At 53.4% G+C, this 25979-nt stretch overlaps 1 protein-coding gene across 1 annotated transcript in view; it reads right to left on the bottom strand.

The window, feature by feature from the left end:
- Positions 1-805: 805 nt before the first annotated feature.
- The window catches only part of AHRR (aryl hydrocarbon receptor repressor), a 72070-nt gene continuing 46896 nt past the window's right edge, over positions 806-25979 (bottom strand). Inside the window, 7 exon segments of the mRNA XM_061187619.1 lie at positions 806-1865; positions 2314-2455; positions 2677-2738; positions 5329-5516; positions 7089-7225; positions 8143-8272; positions 14401-14490. Coding sequence (XP_061043602.1) covers positions 872-1865; positions 2314-2455; positions 2677-2738; positions 5329-5516; positions 7089-7225; positions 8143-8272; positions 14401-14490 — 1743 coding nt within the window. The 3' untranslated portion in view covers positions 806-871.

The raw sequence follows: 25979 nt of genomic DNA, 5'->3' as shown, positions 1-25979 counted from the left end.
ACCACTGGACTGCCAGGGAAGTCCCCACAATTTTTTCGTTTTTATAAAGCATTACCTGTCTGTCTTGTCTCTAATAGTTCCTCCTGGGATGATGATTGGCGTCTCATTTAAAAACCTGTAGAGAGTCAGCAAGACAGCCGGACAACTGGACTAACTCGTTCCTCTCCCTACGTCTTGTACTTCTCTAGACTTCCAAATCCAGACCCTGTAAACTAGGTTGCGTGATGCGGTGAGAGGCAGATGAGCATGAACCACCTTCAGGGCCCCCTGACCACACCAGAGACGCTCACGGAAGGAGGAACAGGGTGGGATGCGGCCAATCCTCCCGCGGGCCGGCCTCAGCCACACGCTGCACGTCGTAGTCGTGAAGCGCCGGCCCGGTGCTGACAGCCTCTTCCGCCTGGAGCTTCTGGACTCCTCCCAGGAACGGGCAAGTGGTCACCTGCCGCTCAATAAGCTTGATTCCCAACTTGCTGTCTCGGCAGTGGGACCCCCAGGGTGAGGCTGCTCCCCGAGGTCCACTCGCCGGAGGCGGCGTCGGGGAAGCCAGGAAGGGGGGGGCGCTGGACACTGCGGTCGGGCCAGGTCGCCGGTCGCCTGCCCTCACTTGCTGCACCTCTCGGAGCACCGAGTGCTGCCCCGCCAGGCGGCCCAGCTCGCTCCGGCCTTTTTCTGAGAAACCGTGTCCCCTTAGAGGGCAATACTGTCACACTTGAGCAGACTTAAGACCACTCTGCATTTAAGAACTTCAGTGGCGTTTGACGAGATACAGGATTTGCTATTGCACGCGCCTCCCTCAGGAAAGTCTCTGCCCCTGCACTGCTATCCCGGCCGGCCGAGGGACGGACGTCAGCCTTTACAGACGCCTGCTCTACGGCAGGAATGTGCACTCGGGGTCTCTGGGTGGCATCCGTGTCGCCAAGGCACCCCTGGGGAGCATCCCAGGCGCCCCACCCTGGCTGTGAGCGGCCCACGGGGGCGAGTCCAGGGGCTCAAGCTTGACTACAGGCGCAGGCCCAGGAGCCTGGCAGTCACAGCCCAGGCTGGGGGATTGGTGGCCCCCAGCACAGAGGCGGGGCGGAGGCTCCAGGCAGGCGCAGTGTGCGGGGTGCAACGGGGCCAGCTCCCTGCCAGGCCTGGGGTGGGCCCCCAGCAGGCCGGGCCCCAGGGGTGGGCTGTAGAGGGGGTGCCTGGAGTCCGGCTCCATCTTCAGGTGCATCCTGGTAGGGAAAGTGACCAGCTGTCTCTTGGCCACGTCGCTGGCCCCCAGCCACGCCTGGCTCGGGGACACAGAGTAGCCATCTGCCGCATCCTCGGACCCGGATTCGCTCTCCATCTTGATGGGCACATCGAGTGACAATATGGGATTACACGGGGCTCCCGGGGGCATTGGGACACCTCGAAGCTTGTCCTCGGTGGGATAGCACCCCGCGGGGAGACGCTGCCCTCCCGGCCGAGGAAGCCCGTCCTCCAGGCTCCCCTGAGGGAAGGGGCAGCTGGTGGGAGGGGGAGCCTGGCCCTGGTGGCCATCCCGCAAGGCTCTGCTGGTCCGGCCGGCGCAGGGCCCGGGGGGAGGCTTTGGCTGGTGAGAGCCAGGTGAACTCCTGACGGCGTGGACAGTGCCCTGTGTGCCCGGGTAGGGCAGGCAGGCGCCACGGGCCGGGGCGGCGGGGAACGGGTCACCCTTGCCGGGCTCCAGCTTCAGCTTGGTGCCGCCGTCCTGACCGTGTCTCCCCGGCGTCCAGTTCAGGTGCTTCGAGGGTCCTTGTGTCTCGAGGTGGCAGCTGTACGGGAGGACGTCCCTCCGCTCCCTTGGGCAGGAGGGGCCCCTCGGCACCCCCCCTAGTTCCTCTCCTCGCCCATCCCTGCGGGAAGAGACGCCCGTCAGACGGAGCAGGGGCAGCGGGGGCCCAAGGGGAGGCCCTGCATCACGATGGTGCCGGCCACCTGCCGGGGCTGCTCTGCACTGCCTGTGGCCCTGTGACACGGGGCCAGCCTCCGCCCTTCCTGAACGGGCCTTCCCATGGCCTCCGCGGCACCCAGAGGCGGGGGCAGGTGGGGCCTGGGAGGGAAGGGAGGGGAGAGGGTTTCTGAGCAAAGGTGAGCACGGAGGCCGGGCGTCACCCGGGGGTCCAAACCATGGGCAGAGCCACGGCCGTGGTCCCCACTGTCCCCGGCCAGTCCCCACATGGGTGATGACAACCTCCAGGGTGAGGAGCGGGTGTGGGCACCCTCTGTGCATCCCCACATCCCACTGAGAGAGGTTCAGCCGCCGTGGTCAAGGCCGCGTGACGCTGTGCCTCAGCCACTTACCCTGCGGCCCCCTCGGGCTGGAGGAGGAGGTCGTGGCCGCCCCGGAGGCACAGGCAGGGGGCCCGGGTTGCAAGCCGGCCCCAGTGGCAGGCGTCCGCGGGCATCCTGAACACGGACAGGCCATTTTCTCCGTTGCTCCTCCCTGTCAGGATTCGGAAAAGGGGGAGTGAGCAGCGCCGGGGCTGGGCGAGCAGCCATCCTCAGCGCCAGCGACACATCAGTTCCCCCGCAATGCCCGAGGGGCCGGGCACCCGCCCGCCCGCTCAGCCCTCCAGCCAGCATCGCCACAGAACACAGCACGTCTCCAGGGGCACAGTCATTTTACCCATTTCAAAAAGACGAGATGGAGAATTTAACAAGTACCTGCTAAGTAATTGGGTTTTCCATGCAATTCTGGTTCACAGAGACTTGCGGCAGCTTTTGCTCTGCGAAGGACAGAAAACAGCAAAACAACATGCAGATTAGACGTGTGTCGAGGGCAGAAATTACAACATGACCCGTGTTCCTGTCACACCCAAGAGCAGAAGATACAATACCTCACACTTTTTAAGCCTGTACAGATTGTAAAGCCTTTTCCAGTTACAGGTTTGCTGAAAATTCCAATTCTCATCACCTTTCAGGCCAATGAAGCACTAATGAATTTCCTTCAGAAAGCAGACATACGCCTAAGATGACTTTCGGTGCATTTGTTTTCTTCTGGATGGTCAGAATGGAAATACAGATTCCTCTGATTTGCAGTAGTTATTTGCAGTAGTTTACAAAGTCATCATGAGCACTAAATTAGCGATGCTGAGCCATTGCCCCAGGGGAGTGTGTACACACACACACACATACACACACACACACACACATGTCTCACAGATCTTATAATCTTAGATCCTAAGGCAATGTGCAACTTATCCTGAGAGATCATATTTTCTTTATATTTCAGAAGAAGAAACAAGGCTCAGAAGTGTTAAGTGACTTGCCTAAAGCTGCCCCTATGGCAGGTACGAGAATGGGATTCAAACCCTGTCCAACTGGCACCACAGCCAGAGCTTCCTGCACTGCGGTGGCCCTACCTCTCCATCTTCTGGGCGTCTCTGTAGGAGCCAGAGACAGAGACAGAGATGGAGACAGAGCCATGAGGTTGGAGCGTCACCCTTAGCGGGGAAGGTACCATCGGGCGACTCAAATATTTTCTACACGGTTCATGTCCATGAAGGACTAGTCAGGAGGCAGATCACACACACAGAACCTGTGAACACTTAGGAGTGAGGGTGTGTCACAAAGTCCCGTTCAGGAAAAGCTGTGAAGGACCTGAAATGCCTTCCAGCGACCACGACGTCCCTTCTGGAGTGACCCTCCTGGGCCTCGGGCTCCCAGGCTAGCGCCTCACAGCCTCTGAGCTCAGAAGGTAACGAACATGATGCAGGCACCGAGGCCGGTTAGGAATTCAGTTCAGAGCCGAATTCAGCTCCAGAAAACCTGAAGTCAAGAGAAGCTATTTGCTTCTTTCCTAAAATGTTGGCTGGCTCTTCCTCTCTTGGAGTTTTAATGATGTTCTGTACAATGTGTGTCTAGTATTCGTTGCACTGTCACTCTGTGGGCAGCATCGTAACCCTCACAGCACAGACCCTCGCCAGACCTCCGAGGGACGTCCAGGTGTCCACACTGCCCAGGGCAGCGGCAGGTGAGCCGTGGAGCCCGCACCCACCGCCCCAGGCTCAGGGCTCTCGCGCGGCCCTGCCTGGGGGTGCCGTCCGCACACCTGCGCTTCCCCGCGTGGCCGCCGGGGGGCAGCAGGGCCTCTAGGAAAAGCGATGGGAGGGGACGATTTTCCCTCCATCTCGTTCGTAGGGCTGGGGATACATACAGAAGAGGAGAGCTCATCGTGTGGGGCTCAGTTACCATCATCACGCCAGAGAGCTCGAAAGCAGAGAACTCTGAGACGGCAAAGGCCGGTGGAGGGTATTTCTCCCCAGCGTTAGCCCAGGTGGTGGGGAGAAAGCAGGAGCAGCAGAGCCGTCTCGCCGGCAAGACACGGGTAGGTGTGGTCGAGCGTCATCTACGTGCTTTGTCGCGCCTCACGTTTTAGTTGCTTCATCAGTTATTTTTAGAGTTTTTCCCCGCGGGCATTCTGTTTTTCCTCCCTCCTATTTTACAACATTTTCTACCTTTGAAAAAAAAAGGCATATGTATTTAATTTTTAAATACTCCAGAAAACTGCTGCCTTAACGTGCCGGCACGTGCGGGACCCAGAAGCCGTGAAGACATGGCTGCACCTGCAAACCCGGGGCAGGAATGGGGACGCAGGGGGCTCACAGCCCGGTCATCTGAACGGGCGCTGAGGTCAAAGGGGAACCTGGGTACTGAGGAAGGACAAAGAAGCGGGTTGGAGACTCAGGTCTGCTGACATTCTGCCCCTGGTCGCGGCACAGGGGAGGGTATTGAGGAAGAAGAGAGGCGCACCTCAGACACCTCTCCTCTCCCCCGGGGTCTCCCTCGCACCACGGGAAACACGGTTTGCACGTGCACAGCATCTTAATCTCTCCCAGAACCTGACCCATGCAACACAGACCTAACCCATTCCGAGAAATTATAGACAGGAATCTCCCAGAAAACCTAACTCTGAAGAGCCAAGAAGACGCGGGGGTGGCGCGATGTGTGCGGGACGCCTGTCTGCAGCGTGTGCCCCAGCGGCGAGCCTGGTGTTGAGGGAGGGCACGCAGACAGAGGCAGGGAGGCTGCGGTCCGGCCTCCCGTCCCCCGCGGGGGGCACGGGCCCCGGTAGGTGGAGGGCTTAGGCATGAAGAGATGCAGCAGTGTCTGGTGCCACAGTTCACAAATATCAGTGAAAGGTTTTCTTTTCTCTAATAGCTGCTTCCTACGTGATGCAGTAACTTTAAAAACAACAAGCTTGTCATTGTATTCCTTGCTGGAAATGAAGGAGGAATAGACAGAAAACACTAAGTGTGGAGATGCTGTGTCTGAACCACCAGGATGGGACTGCGGCTGCTGGGGGCTCTTACTCACTTTGTGTCCGGCGTGGCCGAGACGTCTACCCTGTGCTTCACCCTCAGACACACACTCTGCATCTTCACCGCAGTAGGCAGGGGCGCCACGACGCAGAACAGGGAGAGCCGAGGGGGCAGGGCGGCTCCCGACGGGGCCCTCCTCTTCTGCCCGAACAGGAATTTTAGTTTCCCTTGAAACTGCATTGTCTGGTGTTTCAAAGACAGAAACGAAGGCATGTTCACAGAGTGAATCATCAACGTGGTCAAAGGCCGTGGAACTCACATTCCCGGGGACAGAAAGCCAGAGAGCTCTGATCCCGAGTCTCTAAGGAGCCACGAACCAATGCGTCTTCCACGCTGGCCCTTGGGACAGGCGCTCCCTACCGCCTTTGAATGACTCGGGGTTTCTCTGGCAGCCCCGTAACATCCTCTAACCTTCCAGCGTGTTCTCATGTGTGCACTCATGGGTGTGTGGGTGTGCGAGCCCTCACTCGGGGGCGTGAACGTGCATGGATTTGGCCGGAGCCACCAGGCAGCCCCCCAGGAGGATTTGCTGGAGCACATCATCTCTGAGGACTGTTCTACATTAACCCTCCACTTCCAAATTGTCATTCATTGACAATTGTCATTCATGGTGATAAAACTTAGGGACAACTTGATTTGTTTATCTGGAGCACATGGTGTGAGTTAAAAAGCCAGAAAGTAACTTTGGAGTTTGTGATAAAAGAAAATAAAAGATCTCCCTATTATGGAAGAGTTGATCTATAATTGAGTTAGTTCACAGGTGACTTCAGGGTGCCCCAGCCCTGGATGGAGGAATAAGCCCAGAGGGTGGCTGCACTCTTTCCCTCTCCTTCATCTGTCCATTCGCCCCTCCCTCCGTCCTTCCATCTGTCCATCCATCTCTCCCTCCATCCACCATCCCTTCATCTACCCATCCATCTGTCCATCCCTCCATCTGTCTATGAATTTACTGGGTGAACAAATGCTTGCAGAGCACCTACTATGTGATGGTCACATGATTGGTGGAGCAGTCAGGGCAGTGGTGCTGGGACATCTTTAACATCCAGCTCTCCAGAGGGAAAAAGCCCTGATTTGTAGCTTTTGACAGTTTCTTTGGTGTAAAACTTCCCACCATGGCTGATTTCGAGCTGCCAACCTAATATCAACTGGATCTCTATATTCCTGAAGTTTCGACAACAGGCTCCTGTGGGCAGCCCCACCTGCCAGGTGTGGACGGGCTCTGCACAGGCGCAGGAGCGGCTGTGGTGAGCCTGGAGGCCACGTGATGCCGCTGCCCGCTCCCCTGTCCTCGGCGCCTCCACTGTCCGTGCCGGACCCCTTTCCCGCACGTGCACGTGCAGTGACCAACCTCGCAGTAAAATACGATGAGACACTTTTCAAACTGATTTCTTTTGCTTGTTTCCTCTACTCGGTGCTTCTGACACAGATTCACTTCAGCTTAGGTTTCGATCTCTGCCTCACTGTACAGTAAAATCTACCTACATTCACGTAGAGGGAAAACTATGTTAGTTTCCCACAGAACTGAGAACAAAGTATGATCAAAACAAAAGACTTTCTGGACAACCAACTGACTGCCTGAATAAGAGATGAGCAGCAGGGTGCAGGGGGTTGCCAGTACTTCATCCGCCCCAGCGGATCTCCCACTTCATTCTCACCAACCCGCCGTCACTCAGCCTTGCCGCATCAAGGCTGGACACTGCGTGCCGCCAGCACCCCCGGCCCCTGGCTTCTCCCGCCCAGCAGCCGCTCACTCACCAGGAAGCCCGAGGTGCTGTCCAGCAAGCAGCGCACGCGGCAAATGAAGCATCGCGTCAGGAAGGCCGAGTACTCGGTGGGCCAGCCCGCGGCCCCCTCCTGGGCCTGGAGCAGCCTCCCCAGGATGGCGTCCTCTCCTGGCCGCGTTGGCACAGGCGGTGGTGGTCAGGGAGAAACCGGAAACACACTCTGATAAGCAAGTTCGTAATGTAACGGCAAGCTATCAGCACGTAACACGCACGCCTGCCCCAAACTGACATCTGTCCCTGAGCATCCCTCCCGCCCCCACCCCCGCAGAGCCAGCCGCCCTGACAAAGTCAGGTCTTTGCCCTTGAAAACGGCGTTTTGGTGCAACCACGTGTGTGACAACCACACGTGGGACTGTTGACCAGTTCAGGGTTTTTTGTTCTGAGCTCTATGAAACTGTGTGTCGGCACCTGGGGGTTGCGTTTTTCTCTAACTTTACAAGGTAAATCATGCTGCTGTGTGAAGGTGTGCTGGAAACTCCTCCTGAATCATGGACCACTTGTGGGGAGATGGGTGGGAGAACCAGGACTCCTCCTCCCTGGCACTGGACCCCAGGTGAGCGCCGCCCTGCCCCTCGAGCTCCCGTCGGCTCTGCAATCTCTTGGGCACCTGGATGCCTGCCCTGTGTGTCCAGTGGGCAGGGGCCACGGATCCGGGACTTTGTAGGGGGTCTGGCTCACAGGGGGCAACGTTCCTGAACAGACAACAGTCTCTGGGGGATTTTTTCAGGTAAATCTAAAGTGGGTGAAAGGAATTTCCTGGAAGACCTGCGTCTGAGTGGGAGTTTGCAAAACCAGAGACAAGTACCGTGGCTTCTCGGCCTCACGCCCACGCCCTGGGGGGCACAGAGCAACAGCCCAAGAGGCAGGAGCACTTGGGAGCCAGAGGGCCACGTGGGGCGGGAGGAGGGCGGGGCGGGGCGCGGGAGGAGGTCTCCGAGGAGGGGGCGTCGACACCGCATCAACTGGACGGGAAGGAAAGGGGGCGATCCGTGCCTGAGTTAGACCAGGGCCCCCCCAAGACCCACCTGTCTCTGAGAGCAGGTTCTGCCCACACCCAGCCTGGGGAGGGTCCATGGCCCAGTGCAGCTGCCGGCAGAAGTCCTGGCGGTCGTCCACGTGGATGTAGTCGTAAATATTTTGGTGCATCACGTCCGTCTGGAACACGGCAACAGTCATTTTAGCCTTACCCTGAGTGAATTTCCATACTTTATTCCAGTGTTAATAACTGCGAAAATGTCTCATCCATCTGTCAAAGGCAAGTCACACCTGTGAAGAGAAAGTCCCTCCCCGGAGGACATGACCACATGGCCTGGACACCAGGCATCCGGCTCACGAGGCGCAGAGCCGGGCACACTGCGGGTGCCCCCCAGGCCGGGCAGTGCCTTCAGGGGCAGGTCGGGGACTCAGAGACCAAACGTCACTTGGGGTCAAGATACCCACTTTTGCAAGTTGACTCCAACCTCATCAAGCTGTGCGTTTATGTTTGGTCACTTTCCAGCCTATCTGTTATACTTGAATCACAAAAGTGAATTAGGAAAGCATCCCTGTGAAGTGAGCTGGGGACCACCAGGTGAGATGGGGGCTGGGCCAGCACCTCCAGGCCTGACCACCACCCCCGGTAGGACGCCGCAAGGACCCACCAGTCCACAGCCCTCTCTCTGGTCCTGGGTCCTCCCACCTGCTCGGGCCCCGAACGCAGAGGCCGACCCACAGGTCCACGCTGGGAAACTGCGGTCTGGGGCACAAAGGCCACTGTCACGGGCTACGAAGACTGGCTTCATTAGACTCAACGGTTGCTGTTGTCGGCAAAAACGTCCGCAGAGTGTCGATAGATGACGAGCCTGGAGCACGTCTCCCCACTACCCTCTCTTAACTGAAGGGCATCACGCATTACCCGCCTGGGACCCCAGCCTGCCAGGTGCTGTCTGTGACCTCTTCAACTGGTCCATTTCTGAGTTTCAATCATATCTCAACTGGATCACTCTACCAACTAGATGGAGGAAGAGTTCCTGAAGGATCAAGACTTCACAAGTGACGTTACCTCCTTAGAAGGTAACAGGTAGCCCCACCCAGAGCGGATGAGGTGCACCATCTCTCCACAGGCCCCTCCTGTAGCTGTGGCCCCCGAACATCAAACGGATAGCCTCGGGAAGGTAGAAAATGAGTATGCTCGTAACTCGAAGGCTGGGCTCTATCACCTGTGCACCCCCCAGCCCAAGACACTGTTTTCACAGAAAGAAGAGGACCCTGAGGTCAGAAGTGACTGTGGTCCTTGGTCAGTGCTGTCCAGGGTCAGGGAGTCTGGCGTGACGGGGGACCAACTCATGGTGGACGTGGGCACACCTGACTTTCCCTCCTGCTGAGACCTGGTGGCACCTGCCGCACCTTCTGGTTCTCACCCACCTGGCAGCTCCCACCTCACCTGGTAGCTCTATGGTTACAAGGGCACATCCCATAGCGATGCTTTCCTAATGCACTTTTGTGATTCAGGCATAACGCATAGTCTGAAAAGTGCCCAAATCATAAATATGCAGCTTCACCACCCAGTCAGGAATCAGGACCCCTACAGCATCTCAGAACCCCTTCCCTCCACCCTCCCCAGAGGCGGTCGTGGCGCAGAACCCCGCACTGCCGGCTGATCCTGGATGCAAATGGAGCGCTGTGACCTCTGTGTCACATCACAGTTGTGACACGTCCCCTGGTGCGTGTGACGGCAGTGTTTCAGCCCCACCATCGTGTGGTACTCCACTGTAGGAACATACCACGACTGATTAATCCACTCACTGCTGGGCCCTCTGAGTTATTTCCCATCTGAGCCTGTTACAGAGGCTGCTGCTGTGTCTTCGAGGGCGTTTCCGTTGGATGCACACCCAGGAGTGGAATGACTGGGTCATGGAGTGAGCAGAGCCTCAGCTTTAGTGGAAAAGGCCAAACAGCCGTCCAAAGTGAGCATACGAATGCACACTTCCGTTGTGGCAGTGTGTGAAAGTCCAGTTGCTTTATGTTCTGGCCAACCTTTGGTATTTTCAACGCTTTTTTTTTTTTGAGCTACGGTGGTGGATGCATCATGGTTTCTTTTGATGGCTTTAATTAGCACGTCATGAAGACTAATGAAATTGAACATCTTCTCACATGTTTATTGGTTTTTAGATGTGAGTGTGTGTGTGTGTGTGTGTTGCCCGCTTCTGTCTTTTTCATGCATTTCCATTGAGCTGTCTTGCTGCTTTGTCAGTGCTCTTTATCCTTCTGGACAGGAGTCCTTTCTCGGGTGGATTCCTTGGCAAAAATCTTCTCCACTCCCTGGCCTGCCCTGCTGCTCTCTTAATGGGTCTGACACAGCCTGATTCATCAGTCTCTCCTCTTGGAGAGGGTTTTAGAGTTTTTGTCCTGTCTATGTACTCTGTCCTCATATACCTCCTAACTCTGCCCTGTTATCTTCTAGAAGCTTCCACCATGAGTGGAAATGAGTCAAGACTCATTTTTTTCATGTGGATCCAGTTCACGAAGCACCGTTTACTGACGAGACCAGCGCCCGCCCACCTCTCGGCAGCACCAGCTTCACTGTAAACCCGCGGCTGCTCTGAACCTCCACTCTGTCCTACGGGTCCACCTGTTCATCTTCCACCGACCCCACACGTCTCAGCCACTGAGCTCGACAGGCAGTCTCGTCTCCGGGATTGTACGTCCCAGGGAAAATCACACCCCCCACCGCCCCGCGGATGGGATTGCTCAGCCCTCTGCATTCCCAATTAGCTTGTCAGTTTCCTCCCAGAGAAGCTGCTCAGTTTTAACGGCAGTGTTATTAATTAATGTTATTCTATAACTTGATCTGATGTCTTTATGATAATAATATTGAGTCCTGCAGTCCAGGATATGGCATATCCTTCCATTTATCTGGATCTTCTTTAATTTCTTTAAATAATGTTTTAGATTTTCTGTGTGGAGATATTGCATATCATTTGCTTGACTCATTACTAGGAATTTGGTGTTTTTCCATCCTGCTTTGATGGATGGCATTTTCCCCTCCATGGTTTTGATTAAAGGAAAAAAATTGTGCTGACCTCTGAGTGTTGGATACTTCTCACCATAAACTGATATACAGGCACTGTGATCCAGGTTATTCTCTGGTGAGTTTTAGCAGGTGACCCCAAGCTTCGCAGAACCCCAGGGCCTCCCTGCTGCCCCATTTGCCATCTCCACACACCTCAGATGATTCACGAATGGGACGCAAGGTGTGGATCTGTGGTTTAACGGGCACAGGAGGCAGGTTGACTTGGAGGAGACATCGCTGACTAAGGTGAATTTGAAGACCAGTTATCTGGGGTGAGGAAACCAAGTTGGTAGCAATTAGTGTGGCTGCCCTTCGTCTTTCCTAATCTCCTAGGGTCTGATTCCTACAAATGAGGTCAAGAAAAATGAATGGTGGGAAACGTGAGAAGGAGGGGAGAGAGTAGGTAACAATGATTCAAACAGCACAAAACAGGCCCTGCTTTGGTTGGGTCAGGAGGTCTTCATCCTGCCTCTAAACCACCCTTTGCAGAGTTGAGGATAAAAGTATTGATACAACCGTTTTCATAAACGGCTCGTTCCAGCGGTAACCATCCCTACTTTCTGTGCAGAGAGGGCGCATATCCACTCTCCATGCCTGTGGATTCCTAACTGCTTCCTTCCACAGGCCCTCACATTTGCCCCGGTTCACATGGGGACAAGCTGCCCCGACCGCTGACCTCCGAGAGAACGGACAACATCTTGAAGCAGCAAACGGCAACAGCAACTAAAATACACATCTGAAGCCTATCCATTCATCTCAAAGAGTGCTGAAGTGCAAGATACTGAAACGCTGCACTCAGGTTGTGACAGGAAATACCTGGTTCCTGACTTTTTGTAAGGCGTTTTGCACAAGAAGCTTACAATAGCACAAAGCTATTCTAACATGTTCATGAAATATTTTGCATAAACTAGAGGCACGGCCTGATTTAATGGCATTTGGAAACAATTTCTTTATAATAAAAGGCAAAACTTTTTTTTGTTTTCACTTCTAATGCTCCAGCGGAAATAACCAAGTTCCAAGAAAACAAAAGAGCCAATTAGCAAGTTCAGACCTGGAATCAGGTCTCCTCTGTAGGGCTTTTCCCACGAAGGTCCTACCCGGTCGTAAGACCTTCGAATTACAGCCAAAGGCAGGTGGCTCTGGGTGTCTGGAGAATTCACAGAGCAACTCAGGCGACAGTGATTGGAACGAAAAGAAATTCTGAGCACGCAAAAGGCAGACCAAACCACGTTTTTCTAGATCCAGATCCTGCACACGACCTCCAGGGGAGCACGTGGAAGACTTCGCTATTTGGTGCTGGAATCCCTCGTGCCCACGGCCTCGCGGAGTCACCAGCCGTCCTGGAGGGGGCGCTGCTCCAGGGGACCCCGAGCCCGAGCCTGCACCCCGGCCACGGCCCCCGACCTCGTGCGAGCGCGGCCTCCGCGCAGCGACTGCACAGCGGCGGACCGGGTGGCCCAGCTCCCGCGTCAGGAGCGCCCCCAGCCCCCTGGGGGTCCCGGCCGCGGCCTCGCAGCCCCACCGCGCGGAGGAGGAAGCCGGGGCGACCCCGACTCGAAGGGGCGGAGCCGGCTCCCCGAGGCCACGCCCCCGAGCCCCCCGCGGGGGCCGCGCCTCCGCCCGCTGCTGGGCCACAGGCCGTGACCGCGCGATCGCTGCCCGCGAGGCCGCCCGGACGGTCCCGGGGCCAGGACAGGGCCTGGCGGTCACTCTGTGCGGGTCCGGGTGGCGGGAAAGTCAACCTGGAAACGAGCGTGGGAGGAATCGAAAACGAGGATTTTCATGGAAATTAGATCACGGGCCCCATCGGCCTCAGGGGCTCAGGCGGACCTCAGTTCTCAGCCTGTCGGGGACCGGGCTCTCAGACCTTGGCTTCCGCTGCCCTCGGCTTCGGGCACCCCCTTGGTGTTCGGCCCACCCGGGGAGATTTTCGTTGTTAACGCCAGTCTGGCCTCTCCCCTCTTCCTCGCTTGGCTCTGCAGATATTTCCCCTCTGCCGGCAGAGGCGCCCCGGCCCCGCGGGGCTGTCCACGGCCTCCAGGCCAGCACCCCTGCCCCAGTCTCCCCAGCGTCCCAGCGGGTGGGCGCCTCGGGGGACTCTCCACCCCCCAGGGGCTGCCGCCTCGCCCCAGCCAGCGGGGGGCGGGGCTGGGGGTGGGGCGGGGGCGTGGTCTCCGAAATGTGCTCCTCCTGGGCGCCGGGGCTCAGCCCCGCGGGCGCTGCTCCCCCCGCACGCACTGTGTCTGCACCCCTTTCTCGCTCATCCTGTGTCACTAGGCGATGATCCTTTACACTAAACTTACATTAGTGTAAGTTTGTAAATTCTGTATATCAAGCCGTGCGAATCACTGCACAGGTTCTGCCTCCGGATGTGGCCCTGAGGACAGACACACTATTCTCCGTTCTTCCAGGTTCTGTTTTGTCCTCTCTCAAATCCACCTGTTTTTGTCTTGAATTCCTCAGGGAGGGTGCCAGTGCTGTTGGTCCGCGGCTTCCCCGAGTTGATAACTCTGCACGGTGAGCTGCCTGCGGAGGGCTGCGTCTGGGGGTGGCCCGTGGCAGAGCAGCTGCGGCCAGTCTTGTGCCCGGCTTGTCCTCAGACCTCAGCCGTCGAAGTTCCAGAGCCGGGAGGCTGCACCACCAGGCTGGTGACTTTGGGTTGGGATTTCTCACGAGAGACTTCTTTTCCTTCCCAGAGGCCAAGCCAGGTCCTTCTTCCTTTCCTGGGACTTTTCATTGAGCCATGCTTCTAGGACCCAGTGTTGTATGGGACTCCATCCGGCTCTGCCCCAAGGTCTGGAATCATCCAAGCTAGGCTGGCCTGGGGCAACGTTCCAGATGAATTATCTGTACACCAACAAGAGCGTTTCCAGAACATACCACGTCCTGACTGTACCTCGTGTCTGGGCTTTGAGACACCAACGCACAGATGAGGACAGGTCCACTGCCCTGGCCCTGACCAGCCTCTCACGGCGAGGAGCCCGGGAGGGCAGGCCTCAGTCAGCACAAGTCGCTGCCCTTTAGACGGGGGATGCCCAGGACACTGTCATGCCTCTCGCTGTGACCCCGGGCCCTAGACAAAGCTAGGTGTGCAAATCCTCATCTGACAAAAGCTCCATGATTAAAAAAAAAAAAAAGAAGCTTGATTTTAGCGACATTTTAAACCTTGAAGATAACGTGTGCTTTCAAGGTAACAGAACCGAACCACAGCAGATATACCAGCTGTGTTTACCTGGTGGAAGCCCAGATAGTCCACAATCGTTGCTGACGCGTAGAATATCATCCCTTCCGCGCTTACCACCAGAGCAAAGCCGTGGAGGGACTAGAAAAAACAAAAAATCGAGTTGGCTCCAAGATACATTTGTGAAATTATTCAAAATGAAAAATTCAAACATTGATTCTGTTCGGCTTTTCAACCATTTCTCCCCCGTTTTGTGGTCTGTATTCGTAACCTCCAGAAAGGCCCGCTTTTAATTTATTTATGACCATTTTGCAAAAGGTCCCAAGCTAGCAGGTGACACGGGAACTTGGTCACGGTATATAAGGCTCACGACTAGGGTTCTTCTTTTTCTAATGATTATCAAATTTATGTTTTATAAAATATACACCATCACTATGAGATGACACGTCAGTACCTGAAACAGAACAGGAACCTTTATGCCACCTTGTGGATTTCCCCATTCATGCACCCTCCTCTATACCATGTTCTGATTTTTCTAAGAATTTTTATCATGAAAAAATGTTGAGCTCCATCAAGTGCTATTTCTATAGCTACTGAAATCATCACATAGATTTTCTTTAATCTATTAATGTGGTGAGTTACAGTGACAGATTTTCTGATGGTGAAATCATTCTTGCCTACGTAGGGTAAACCTTATCTGATCATAATTTTTAATATGCTCTTGGAATTGATTCATTTCACTTACAAAATATTCATTTATATTTAAGGAAATCCAGCCTATAAGCTTCTCTCTTTATTTTGGTGTCAAGTATACCTAATCTTCCCTCTTTTTTCATTTTCTGGACCCACTTATTTATGATGAGAATGACATATTCCTTGAAAGTCTGGTTCACCTCACCTCTAAGATCCTCCAGTTTGGGTGCATTTTGGGAGAGATGGTGAGTGAAAGGGGGTGGATTTTAGTACCATGTCAGTTTATTTAATGGTTGTTAGTGTATTCAGGATTTTTTTCTTATATCAGTTATGGCATTTAAAAATATTTTTTAGTAATGCACTCATTGCATCTTGATTTTAAATTTACTCATGTATGCTATTCACAATATTTTTATGATTATTAAATTTCAGTTATATCTGTAATTGTTGTGACATGTGCTGTGTTGGGCTCGACTTAAAGTCTCTCTTTGTTCGAAAAGCAGGCCCTCCAGCCCCTCCTGCACAGGCTTCCCAGAACCATCACTAGTGAGGATGCACGAGGGACCACGGCCACTAGAGCGCGTGATCAACGCGCATTCTATCTACCTATCTATATCTATCTGTCTATCTGGCATCATCATCATCATTTTGATAAAGAAAATGGCAGCACACTCTGTGTAGGTCCTGGTGAGTGTCAGGCACCATATGTGGAATAGCTCATTCAGTTCTGCATCACCTCCATGAGGCAGGAACAGTCTGATTCTACCGGGCCAATACAGAAGCTGGAGGTAAGGGAGGTTCAGGCAACTGGATAGTGGAGTTCAAAATATTTCAGTTTGAATCTTTAACATACAGACATTTAGAGACTCTTTTTTTTTTTAATTTTTTGGCCGCGCGGCATGCAGGATCTTAGCTCCCTGACCAGGGATTGAACCTGCGCCCCCTGCAGTGGAAGCGAGGAGTCCTAACCACTGGACCGCCAGGGAAGTCCCCAGACATATAGAGACTTTAACTTCTATGAAGTTTGTAGCTATCAGCAGTGTATTATAATACCCATTTCCCTTAATTCTTGACCATGCTGGATACATTTTTCTTTTTTTTTCTAATCTTTGCCAATTTTATAAGTGATAAATTATCTTACCATCATTATAATTTTCATTTCTTTGATTATTAATGAGATTGAAAAAATTTCATACATTCATTGGTAACTTGTATTTCGTCTTTGGTAAATTGCCCGTGCATGTCATGTGCTGACTTTTCTATTAGGGTTTATACATATCAATATCCAAGAGTTTTTAAATTACTGATATTGAAGATTTCTAGGCAGCCACTTAAATTCAAATCCCCACACTTCTAAAAAATGATGGAGAACAACAAGAATAGGTAAAACTACACAAATCTGCACCCCCATCGTAATGAGAACACAGAGAAGTGATGAACTTCAAGTTACATATAAGCAGAAAAGGCAACATAAAGTCCCAGTAAGCTTACGATGACTGTTTCAAAAGAACAAAGTGTGTAATCCCTCCTCAAGAAACTAGAGAAAGCAGAGACAATTAAATACAATGTAAGGAGAGGGAAAGAAAAATTTAAAATAAGAGAAAAAACAATGAAAATTGTTTAAACAGTTAAATGATAAAGATTGTCAACAAAGTGAAAAATCGCTTCTTTAAAAAGATTAATAAAATTGATAAACTCTTAGCAAGATTGATCAAGAAAAATACAAATTACTGACACCAGGAATTTTAAAGAATACGTCATTACAGATCCTACAGACATTAAAAAGATAGTAAGGAAATCATAAAAATGATACTCAAGAAATTAATTTATCAGAATTGACCCATTAGAGATAGAAACCTTAAAAGATCAATTTCTGTAGAAGAAAAAAAGTTATCAAGGAACTAACCCAGGATAATGCACCAGGCCCAGACGGTTTTAAAAAGGAATTCTACCAAATCTTTAAAAATCAGATAACACCAATGCCCCGTAAATTGTCTCAGAAATAGAAAGCGAAGGAAATGTTCTAATTCTTTTTAAGAAGTATAACACTGACACTTGATTCTGATAAGGAAAATACAATAAAAATAAAATTGCTTACTTTGACTATTGGTGCAAATATGCTAAATAAAATATTAGCAAACAGACTTCAATTTCACATTAAGAAAAGAATACATCATGACCAAGTGAATTTATTCCAGGAATGCAAAGTTGGATATTAGGAAATATTAAGAAATTCGTTAATATAATACACCACATTTATAGATCTAAGGAGAAAAATCTATGATTATCTTTTTTTTTTTTTTTTTTGGCTGTGTTGGGTCTTTGTTGCTGCACGTGGGCTTTCTCTAGTTGTGGTGAGCGGGGGCAACTTTTCATTGCAATGCGTGGGCTTCTCATTGCGGTGGTTTCTCTTGTTGCAGAGCATGGGCTCTAAGCGTGTGGGTTTCAGTAGCTGTAGCACATGGGCTCAGTAGCTGCGGCTTGCGGGCTCTAGAGCGCAGGCTCAGTAGTTGTGGTGCACGGGCTTAGCTGTTCCGCGGCATGTGGGATCTTCCCAGACCAGGCCTTGAACCCGTGTCCCCTGCATTGGCAGGAAGATTCTTAACCACTGGGCCACCAGGGAAGTCCCTATGGTTATCTTTATAGATGGCAAAAAGCTTTCAACAAAATTCAACACTCGTTCCTGATAAAAACACATAAGAAAATAGGAATTGTGGATACATCTTAACATGGTAACGTGTGTGTGTGCATGTTGTATGTGTGTGTGTGTCTGTCCATGTTATTCCTAAGGTAGCAACTTAATGGGGGAAAATTCTAGGTGTTTCCAGTATGATCAAGAAGCAAGGCAACGATGCCTATGACATCCCATACCGGGGTGTGTAAACTACACCCCCTGACGTATAGCCTGCCACTGGTTTTGTAGATGAAATTTTACCAGAACACGGCCACACCTGTTCATTTACGTAGTGTCTCGAGCCACTTTTGCAGTACAACAGCAAGGCTGAGTAGTTATGACAGAGACAATACGGCCCAGGGGTCCCCAGTGCCCAGGCCGCGCAGCAGGAGGCGAGGGGAGCTTCCTCTGCGCTCCCCATCGCTGCCCATCACCAGCATCGCCGCCTGAATCATCCCCCCAGCCCCATCCGTGGAAAAACTGTCTTTCATGAAACCGGTCGCTGGTGCCAAAAAAGTTGGGGACCGCTGATACGGCCCACAAAGCCTGAAATATTTCACCATCTGGCCATTTAAAGAAAACGTTTGCTGACTCCTGTCCTGTAGTATCTGGGGGTGTTAACTGCTGCAACTAGAAGAGAGAAATCAATGGGAGGTATAAGAATTGAGAAAGTAAAACGATCGCTATTTGCAGATGATACCATGGTTTACTCAGAAAACCCTAGAGAATCAATGATAAAATAACTCAAATAAAAGAATTCAGTACGCAGCAAGGATATAAAATTAAATATATATATATTCAATAACCTTTACATATGAGAAAAATGACCATATTAGAGGACATCATGGTGGATAAAACCCCATTTACAAAGAAGACCCAGGACTTGTAAACTCAACAAGAAATGTGCAAAATCGATGCAAAGAAAACGTTAAAACATCTCAAGAGACACAAAATTATATGTGAACAAATGGAAAGACATCCTTTGTTCTCGGACTGGGTGACTCACCGTCATAAAGATGCCCATTCTTCCTACGTGAATTTATCAGCAGAGTGCAATGTTGTCTATATCAAACTTTTTTATTGAACTATAGTTGATTTACAATACTGTGTTAGTACAGATGTACAGATATATATGTATCTGAATCACTATATTTTTATATATTATTTTTCGGATTCTTTCCCATTATAGGTTATTACAAGATACTGAGTATAGTTCCCTGTGCTATGCAGTAGCCCCTTATGGTTTATCTATTTTATATATAGTGGAGTGTATATCAAATTTTTATGGAGCCAGCAAGTTGATACTAAGTATGGAAAGTAAACATGCACTAATTGTTACAAAAACACTGAAAAAGAACGTTAGGGAAGACTGTTATTTATTGTCAAAACATACCATCAGGCCTCCAAAACTAAAGCAGTTGGGTGCTGGTGCGTGAATAGACAAGTGCGTCCATCGCCTGGGATAGGAAGCCCAGAGCAGGTGCAGGTACAGGTGGAAAGGTGGTGTCATCCAAACTACTAGACAAAGACGGGCTTTTCAATAAGTGGTTCTCCCCTGAGATTTTGTCTGTCTGTTTAATAGGCTGAGTGATCATCTACAGTTGACCAATATGTCTTGTCGGGGAGCATCACCCATTCCAGATCCGCGCTCAGCCACCACGCCTCATTCCTTCACGGCGATGACGGACTTGGTGTGCCGTGCTGCGCTCAGGATGGTTTCCTCTAGTCTCACAAGTAACACGGGCTGAATTTCTCCCGAGCGCCGTCTCTGCCTGGTTTTAGTACAGGGTTCCTGACCGCACAGAATCAGCTGCCCCTTCCCTCCTTTTCTGTGCTCGGGAATGGCTCTGGAATGGTATTTTCTGTCCCTTAGAGGTCTACCTAAAATTTGCTTTTAAAACAAGTGGACCAGATACCAGAGGGGCAACAGTCTGAGCAGCGGTGACCCCGGTCAGTGTCCCCTGAGCCCCTGCAGCCGGAAGGCTGGAGACTCCGCCGTCCCGCCCTGCCCCGCCGACCCGCAGCCCCGGAGGCTGCCGTGTGCTCAGGCTTCCGCCTTGTCTTCCTTCTTTTCTCCCTACATTCTTTCAGGTAACTTTGTTGCAGATTTTCTGCCTTCTTCGTTTCACATTAGGACGGCACTTTTGTTTCAGATGTGTGTGATTCTCTGTCGTTGGGTGTCGGGGGCAGGGGGGACACGGAGCTGCTGACTGGCGTCCGGCTTCAACGGAGGTCGTGTGTTCTGCCCAAAGTGACATCACACCACACACAGTTCACGAGGAAACCCCCTGGAAAGGGACGCAGACTTGCAGCCTCAAACGAGACAAAGCCACAACTTAGCCATTAAAGTATAGCTCAGAGAAGAAACGTCACCGCACTCAGGAAAACATACAATAAACACTCGACAAAGATCTTATTCAAGAGGGAAGCACTGGGCTTCCCTGGTGGCGCAGCGGTTGAGAATCTGCCTGCCAATGCAGGGGACACGGGTTCGAGCCCTGGTCTGGGAAGATCCCACATGCCGCGGAGCGACTGGGCCCGTGAGCCACAATTACTGAGCCTGCGCGTCTGGAGCCTGTGCTCCGCAACGGGAGAGGCCGCGATAGTGAGAGGCCCGCGCACCGCGATGAAGAGTGGCCCCCACTTGCCGCAACTGGAGAAAGCCCTCGCACAGAAACAAAGACCCAACACAGCCATAAATAAATTAATAAATTAATAAGTAAAATTTTTAAAAAAAGAGGGAAGCACTGAGATTTTAAACCAGCCTAAGACGTGTCTGAGACACTAGGTGCTCACAGGCAGCTGGGATAAGATTGCGGCGTTAGATGCAAAATTAAAATCCCCCTGGATGATCCCTGAGCAGCCCTGTGCCCACATGACTTGAAAAGGAGGTGCCACCCAACTTTTCACTTTATTTCAAAATTCTGGACAACTTTCTGACACAGAGGTGCAAACACCAGGGTGGTGACTTTGCAATAGGATTTAGACTTTGTGCTGAGTTTTCTGAGCAAGAAACAAACCCAAGCCTCACATAGCCCCCAGCTGCACCTCTGCCCTAAACAGTGTGGCACTGGTGACCACACCTCATCACAAAGCCCGTTATCGCTCACCCACCCCAAACCCCAGTGAACTGAAAATCGACCCTGGGTGACACCCATGTCCACTGGAACGTCACCAGAACCAGACAGACTGCGTCATTTGTCACTATAATTCCTGTGCGGCTCCCGGGAGAAGTGTTTGGTCCCACTGTCCTCACGTCTTTGAGCCGCAGATGGAAAGTCCAGTGTTTGCCTGGATCTTATCCCAGTGGGCTAGTCACGAGTCTGTGAATATGCCGACACCCAGTGTTTCTTGGTTGGGGGGGTGGGTGGGACCTATGAAACGTTTGGGCTGTTCTATGGTTAACAAAAGGCCCAATTTTCCTATATGTTGACTGGCTCTTTCCCTCCCAGTCTTTGGGTCAATCGCTAGGACACGAAGCAGACCCCGAAGGCAGGGTGTGAAGAGCCTCGTCTGTGGGTCCTTCCCACCCAGACTGGGTGCCAGCCCGGAGATGGCAAGTCCTGTGCCAGCCCGGAGATGGCAAGTCTGGACAGCACTTCTCACACTTTCTGTGCCACTTCAGAGATGCTTTACATAAAAACAGAAAACCTTCGCATCCACTTCCACCGGTCGGGAGGATTTTCTGAAGCATTGTCAGTCTCAGAATCTAAGATGAGGCTGGGCCGCTGAGGCTCAGCTTCCTGTGCCCCTCAGACACTGACCCAACCGAGACACTGCACTTTGCAATGCCAGGTTTTCTTATATTGCGGTAAAATCTATGCAACAGAAAACTCACCATTTTAGCCACTTTAAGTGCACAATTCTGTGGCACATTCACGTTGTTGTATGGCCGTCACCACCATCTCCAGAACTTTCACATCTTCCCAAACTGACACTCTGCCCACCCCAGCCCGGCCCCGCCATCTACTCCCTCCTCCAGGGACCTCCTAAGTGGACTCGCGCAGGACTGGTCCTTCTGTGACGCGCTTGTTTATTTAGCACCACACCCTCAGGTGCATCCGTGTCGAAGAACGTGTCAGAATTTCCTTCCTCTTTAAGGCTGACTAATATTCCATTGCATGTACAGACCACCATTGCTTATCCATCATCGCTTGATGGGCATCTGGGCTGCTTTCAGCTCCTGGCTCCCGAGGCCGATGCTGCTGTGAACAGGGGCTCCAGCAAGATGTGAGCACACTTTCGGGAAGGAAGGTGTCTAAAGCAAGGAGGAAAGTCCACAGCCTTCTCTCCCTGCAACACTGCCTGGGAGGAAGGAGACGTGTGATGGGGCGGACCTGCCGCCCGCTCAGAGCTGGGAGTCTTTCTAGAATGAGGGTGGTGCCTGTGTTCTCACTGGCCGTCCTGCGCTGGCTTCAAGCACCTCACCTGGGAAACCCGGGGTTCCTGTGCTGCTGGGATTTGATCTGAATTGGCACCTGCCTCCCTCCCCGCCCCGTGCCCATGCCCAGCTGGGTCTGATGGCCGAGACCCCGGGGGCTGGTGCCGCCCATTGCGGCCGTGACTGTGACCCTCAGACAAGGAAAGCCAGCTCTGGCCTCCACAGGCCTCGCGTCTTATCAGGAGCTGGCAGCAGCGTCCCAGGAGGAGGCCCTGCAGGCTGCCGGTCCAACACCCTCCCTCGGGGCTCCACAGTCCCCCTCTGCCGGGGGTCTGGGCAGAAGCAGGGTGGGCGGTGCTGGGTCCACCTCGGGACTGTCAGGAGACGGCATCCATCCTTCTTACAGCCTCAGCTCAGCACTGACCAGTGAGAGGCGATGTTGCCAGTGGCCATGCGGCCCAGGTGGCTGAGCCCACACACCTCATGGGGCTGGGCAGTGGTGGCCACGAGGGCCTTGCGCCCTCCCCCGGGCAAGCTGCAGACTCGGTGCATTCCCCCCCGCCGCCCCCCGGCAGCGGGAGGGGGCGAGGTGGGTGCTGGCTGTGCCACCAGCCCTCGCACAGCGTTTCCCATTTCAGAGGCTACACAGACTCATGACATCCCACCAATAATAGTCCAAAGACCAAAGAAATGTTCAGGGTTTGAGTATATAAAATGCCGTCTCAAAAAAGATTTTACGAGATTAGTCACGACCAAAAACAACCTTAATTTTAACTCCTAAGGCAGAAATTTTAAAAAGAAAAAAGACCATAAAATGCTGTTTGCCGAGTCATATGGATTCAATATCAGATTGACGTTCTGGTCCAGAACCATCACGCCAAATACTTTTGCACATGTGGGACCGTCTTTCAAATATGCGTCGCAAACATTTGTTTGTTTTCTCTCTCTCTCTTTTTAATCCTACAAGACTTTTGTGTTTTTTTAAACATGGTACATGGAAAATGAGATCACTTTTCCAAGTGGAAAAAAGAATTTGGCCCCAAGCGGAAGGCTGCACTTTTTTAAGGGGAGAAACAACCGCATCCACATTCAATTACTAGCAGTCACAGGACCTGCACCTGCCACTGCAGGGCCTGCCACTGGCTCTGCCCCGCGACGCCGCTGCCCCAGCCCCTCTTCAGGGATCAAGGCAAACGGGTGAGAAAGCGGAACTTCCTTTTGCCAACCCTTGAATATCCTGATCTCTTCCAGCCCAGGCAGAAAAAATAGCCAGCATGTACTTCAAAGATTGCTTGTCAAGGTCACGGCAGAGGAAAAAGAAGAGGGAAAAAGGAACAATTCCAACGGCCCCTCTCATCGCCCCTCCCTGGAATGAAGGGAAGTTGGGAGCTGTGCCCTCCCCTGAGAGCCGTTGCCAGGGTTACACAGCAACACCGCAAGGCCAGGGCCGCCAGTCACGCGAGCGAGCGAGGGGCACCGGGCGTGTCGGGCAGCCGCTCGGCCCTGCTGGAGCCAGATCACTCGCCGGGCCTCGCAGTGGGGCCTGAGTGCGTGCGAGGCGCTCCTGCTGGGAGCGGATCGCTGGCTGTTTATAGATCCCACAAACAGTAAACTTGGCCTTGGGCTCCTGCCACGGAGCGGCTACGGCACTTGAAAGCAGTTCTCGAAAGATGCAGTTGGCTGACAGGGGCAGGACCGCAAGGGCGGAGGCAGGTGCGGACCCCCAGGCCCTGGGAGCTAGACCCTCGCGCTAGTGCAGCCCCTGCTCTGGCCATCCACTGCCCAGGGCCCTCCAGGTCTTTCTCTCCAGGTGAGCGACTTGGCTGTGGCACAGACACCTGGGCGGGGGAGGTGCCTGGACGGTGAGCTTGGCCCTGGGCCCTCCCAGGCTCCCTGTGGCTGGTGGGAGTGGAGCCCAGACCCGGACACAGAACGTGGCCACTGCAGACATCTCTCTTCCTTCCCTGGGGGGACGCAGCTATTCCAAAAGCACCTCAACCAAGTGCTGCCTTTTCAGCTGTGTGACCTTGGACAAGCCAAGGGGCAGAGCAGGGCCTGAGTGACCACAGCGATCGCTGACCAGTGAGCCCTGCACGGTCAGGGGCTCCTGGTGGACGGCTGGGGGGCTGTGGTGGACAGTCAGGGGTTTCACAGTGCGGAGTTCTGGGGGTCTAAAAGCCACGGAGAGGCCATGCCCAGCCAGGCCCCAGGCAGCTGAACTGCCTTCAGGGGTGGAGCCAGGAGCTGGGGGCTTCTGACCCACAGGGAGACCGCTGAGTGGACAGAAAGCACACCCTTGCGGGCCACGGTGGGACACAGCCTGGGCGTGGCACTGTCCTCGGGCCGCTTGGTGCACGGTCAGGCTGGCGGGGACCGTGGGCCGGCGGGCATGAGGCAGGGCGTGGGCTGGCGGCCGTCGGGGAGTGGGGAGCAGGCTGCCCTTCCCGGCTGCGTCCACCTGCGGGCCAGCTCCCATGAAACCTCTTACACTTTTATTTATGTCTGTCGAACCCCTGAGAGAAAAGCCACATCAGAGAAGTTTGGGAACATAAGTATCAGCGGTCACAACAGAAGGTGAGAAAGCGTGATGTCTCTGCGCACAGAGACCGAAGTGGGAGACGGAGAGGCCCGTGCCGCAGCCTGCTCAGCGGAGGCCCCGGAAAAGCGTGGGTGCAGGCGTGAGGACATCAGGGAACTCTCCCCGGAGCGGTCGAGCTGGGGATCCTGGGGCCGCCCACCCCGGATCCCCAGACATACGCCCGTCAGCCTCGCCAGCGCCATTCTTCAACAGTCAGGGACCCAAGGGGTTGTGCAGCCCGCCATCCCTTACAGCCACCCCGAGACCCTTGCTCCTGGGCCACCCGGCCCTCCTACCCTGCCGGCTCTGCTCTGCCCTTCCGGCCGACTCCTACTGTGCCTCACTTTCTACGCTGGGCGACTCCGTGATTCGGCCACACGTGCTCTGGGGTTTCACACCTGCGTTTCTGGAGGACGCGCGGGCCCTCACCTGTGCGCCTGGCACTAAGGGGCAGAAATCGCAGCAGGGAGTCCCCGTCCACGACCTGCCGGGAGCCGACACCCTCGGGCCCCCCGGCGACTTCTCCCAACCAGGGGAAGGGTTTTCTAGTTCTTTCTTTAGAAGAGCGACAGCCCAAAGGTGAGAAAGTCTCCGCTCTTGTTCCCAGTGGGTCGCTTGTGGTTCCTGAGAACTTCCCGGCAATTGTGCTGGCTTTTCCAGAAACCACGCCAGCACAGGTTGGCATGGGTCGATGGCCTGCTGAGTGTCTGCGGGGCTCCCAGACACGCAAGGCCGCTCTCACGCCATTTCCGTGGGGTCTGTGGGTGCCACTGGGTCCAGGCTGCGTGGGTCACCTTCACAGGCCCAAGGCTGGCGGTGAGAATGGGTGAAACCCCTTCACCTCGGCGAGTCAGCACATCTGCCCGTTGGCCACCCCCTCCACTGAGGATTTTTATTGTTTTAACCTTAGGATCCTGCTCCAGCCTCGAACTCAGAAACCAAACACAATCCAATGAGTCTGAGCCTCCCCTCTGGCTCCTTTTAACTTCATTTGACATCCAGCAAAGTTTATTCGATCAAGCACGGATGCAAGGCTTCTGTGTGGGCACATGGCGAGCCAGCACGGGCTCTGTCCCCTCCCCAAAGTCAGCCCACGTTACCCAAACGGGAGGAGTGAGCCCCAGAAAGGCCATGGGGACCCCAGGACACGCAGGGCTGTCTGGGTCAGAATGAGGAGGAGCTGGGGTCTGCAGCCTGGGGCGGGGGCTCTGGGGGAGCAGAGAACAGGTAGAAGAAATCCTTTTTATGCTCTGCTGTGGCCCCTCCCCCAGTTGCCTGGGGACAGTCTGCCTGGTGGGATGACA

This window comes from Eubalaena glacialis, chromosome 4 (assembly GCF_028564815.1).
Source record: "Eubalaena glacialis isolate mEubGla1 chromosome 4, mEubGla1.1.hap2.+ XY, whole genome shotgun sequence".
In the NCBI taxonomy this organism is placed as follows: Eukaryota; Metazoa; Chordata; class Mammalia; order Artiodactyla; family Balaenidae; genus Eubalaena; species Eubalaena glacialis.
Note: the sequence above shows the minus strand (reverse complement) of the source record. Positions and strands in the feature narration are given on the sequence as shown.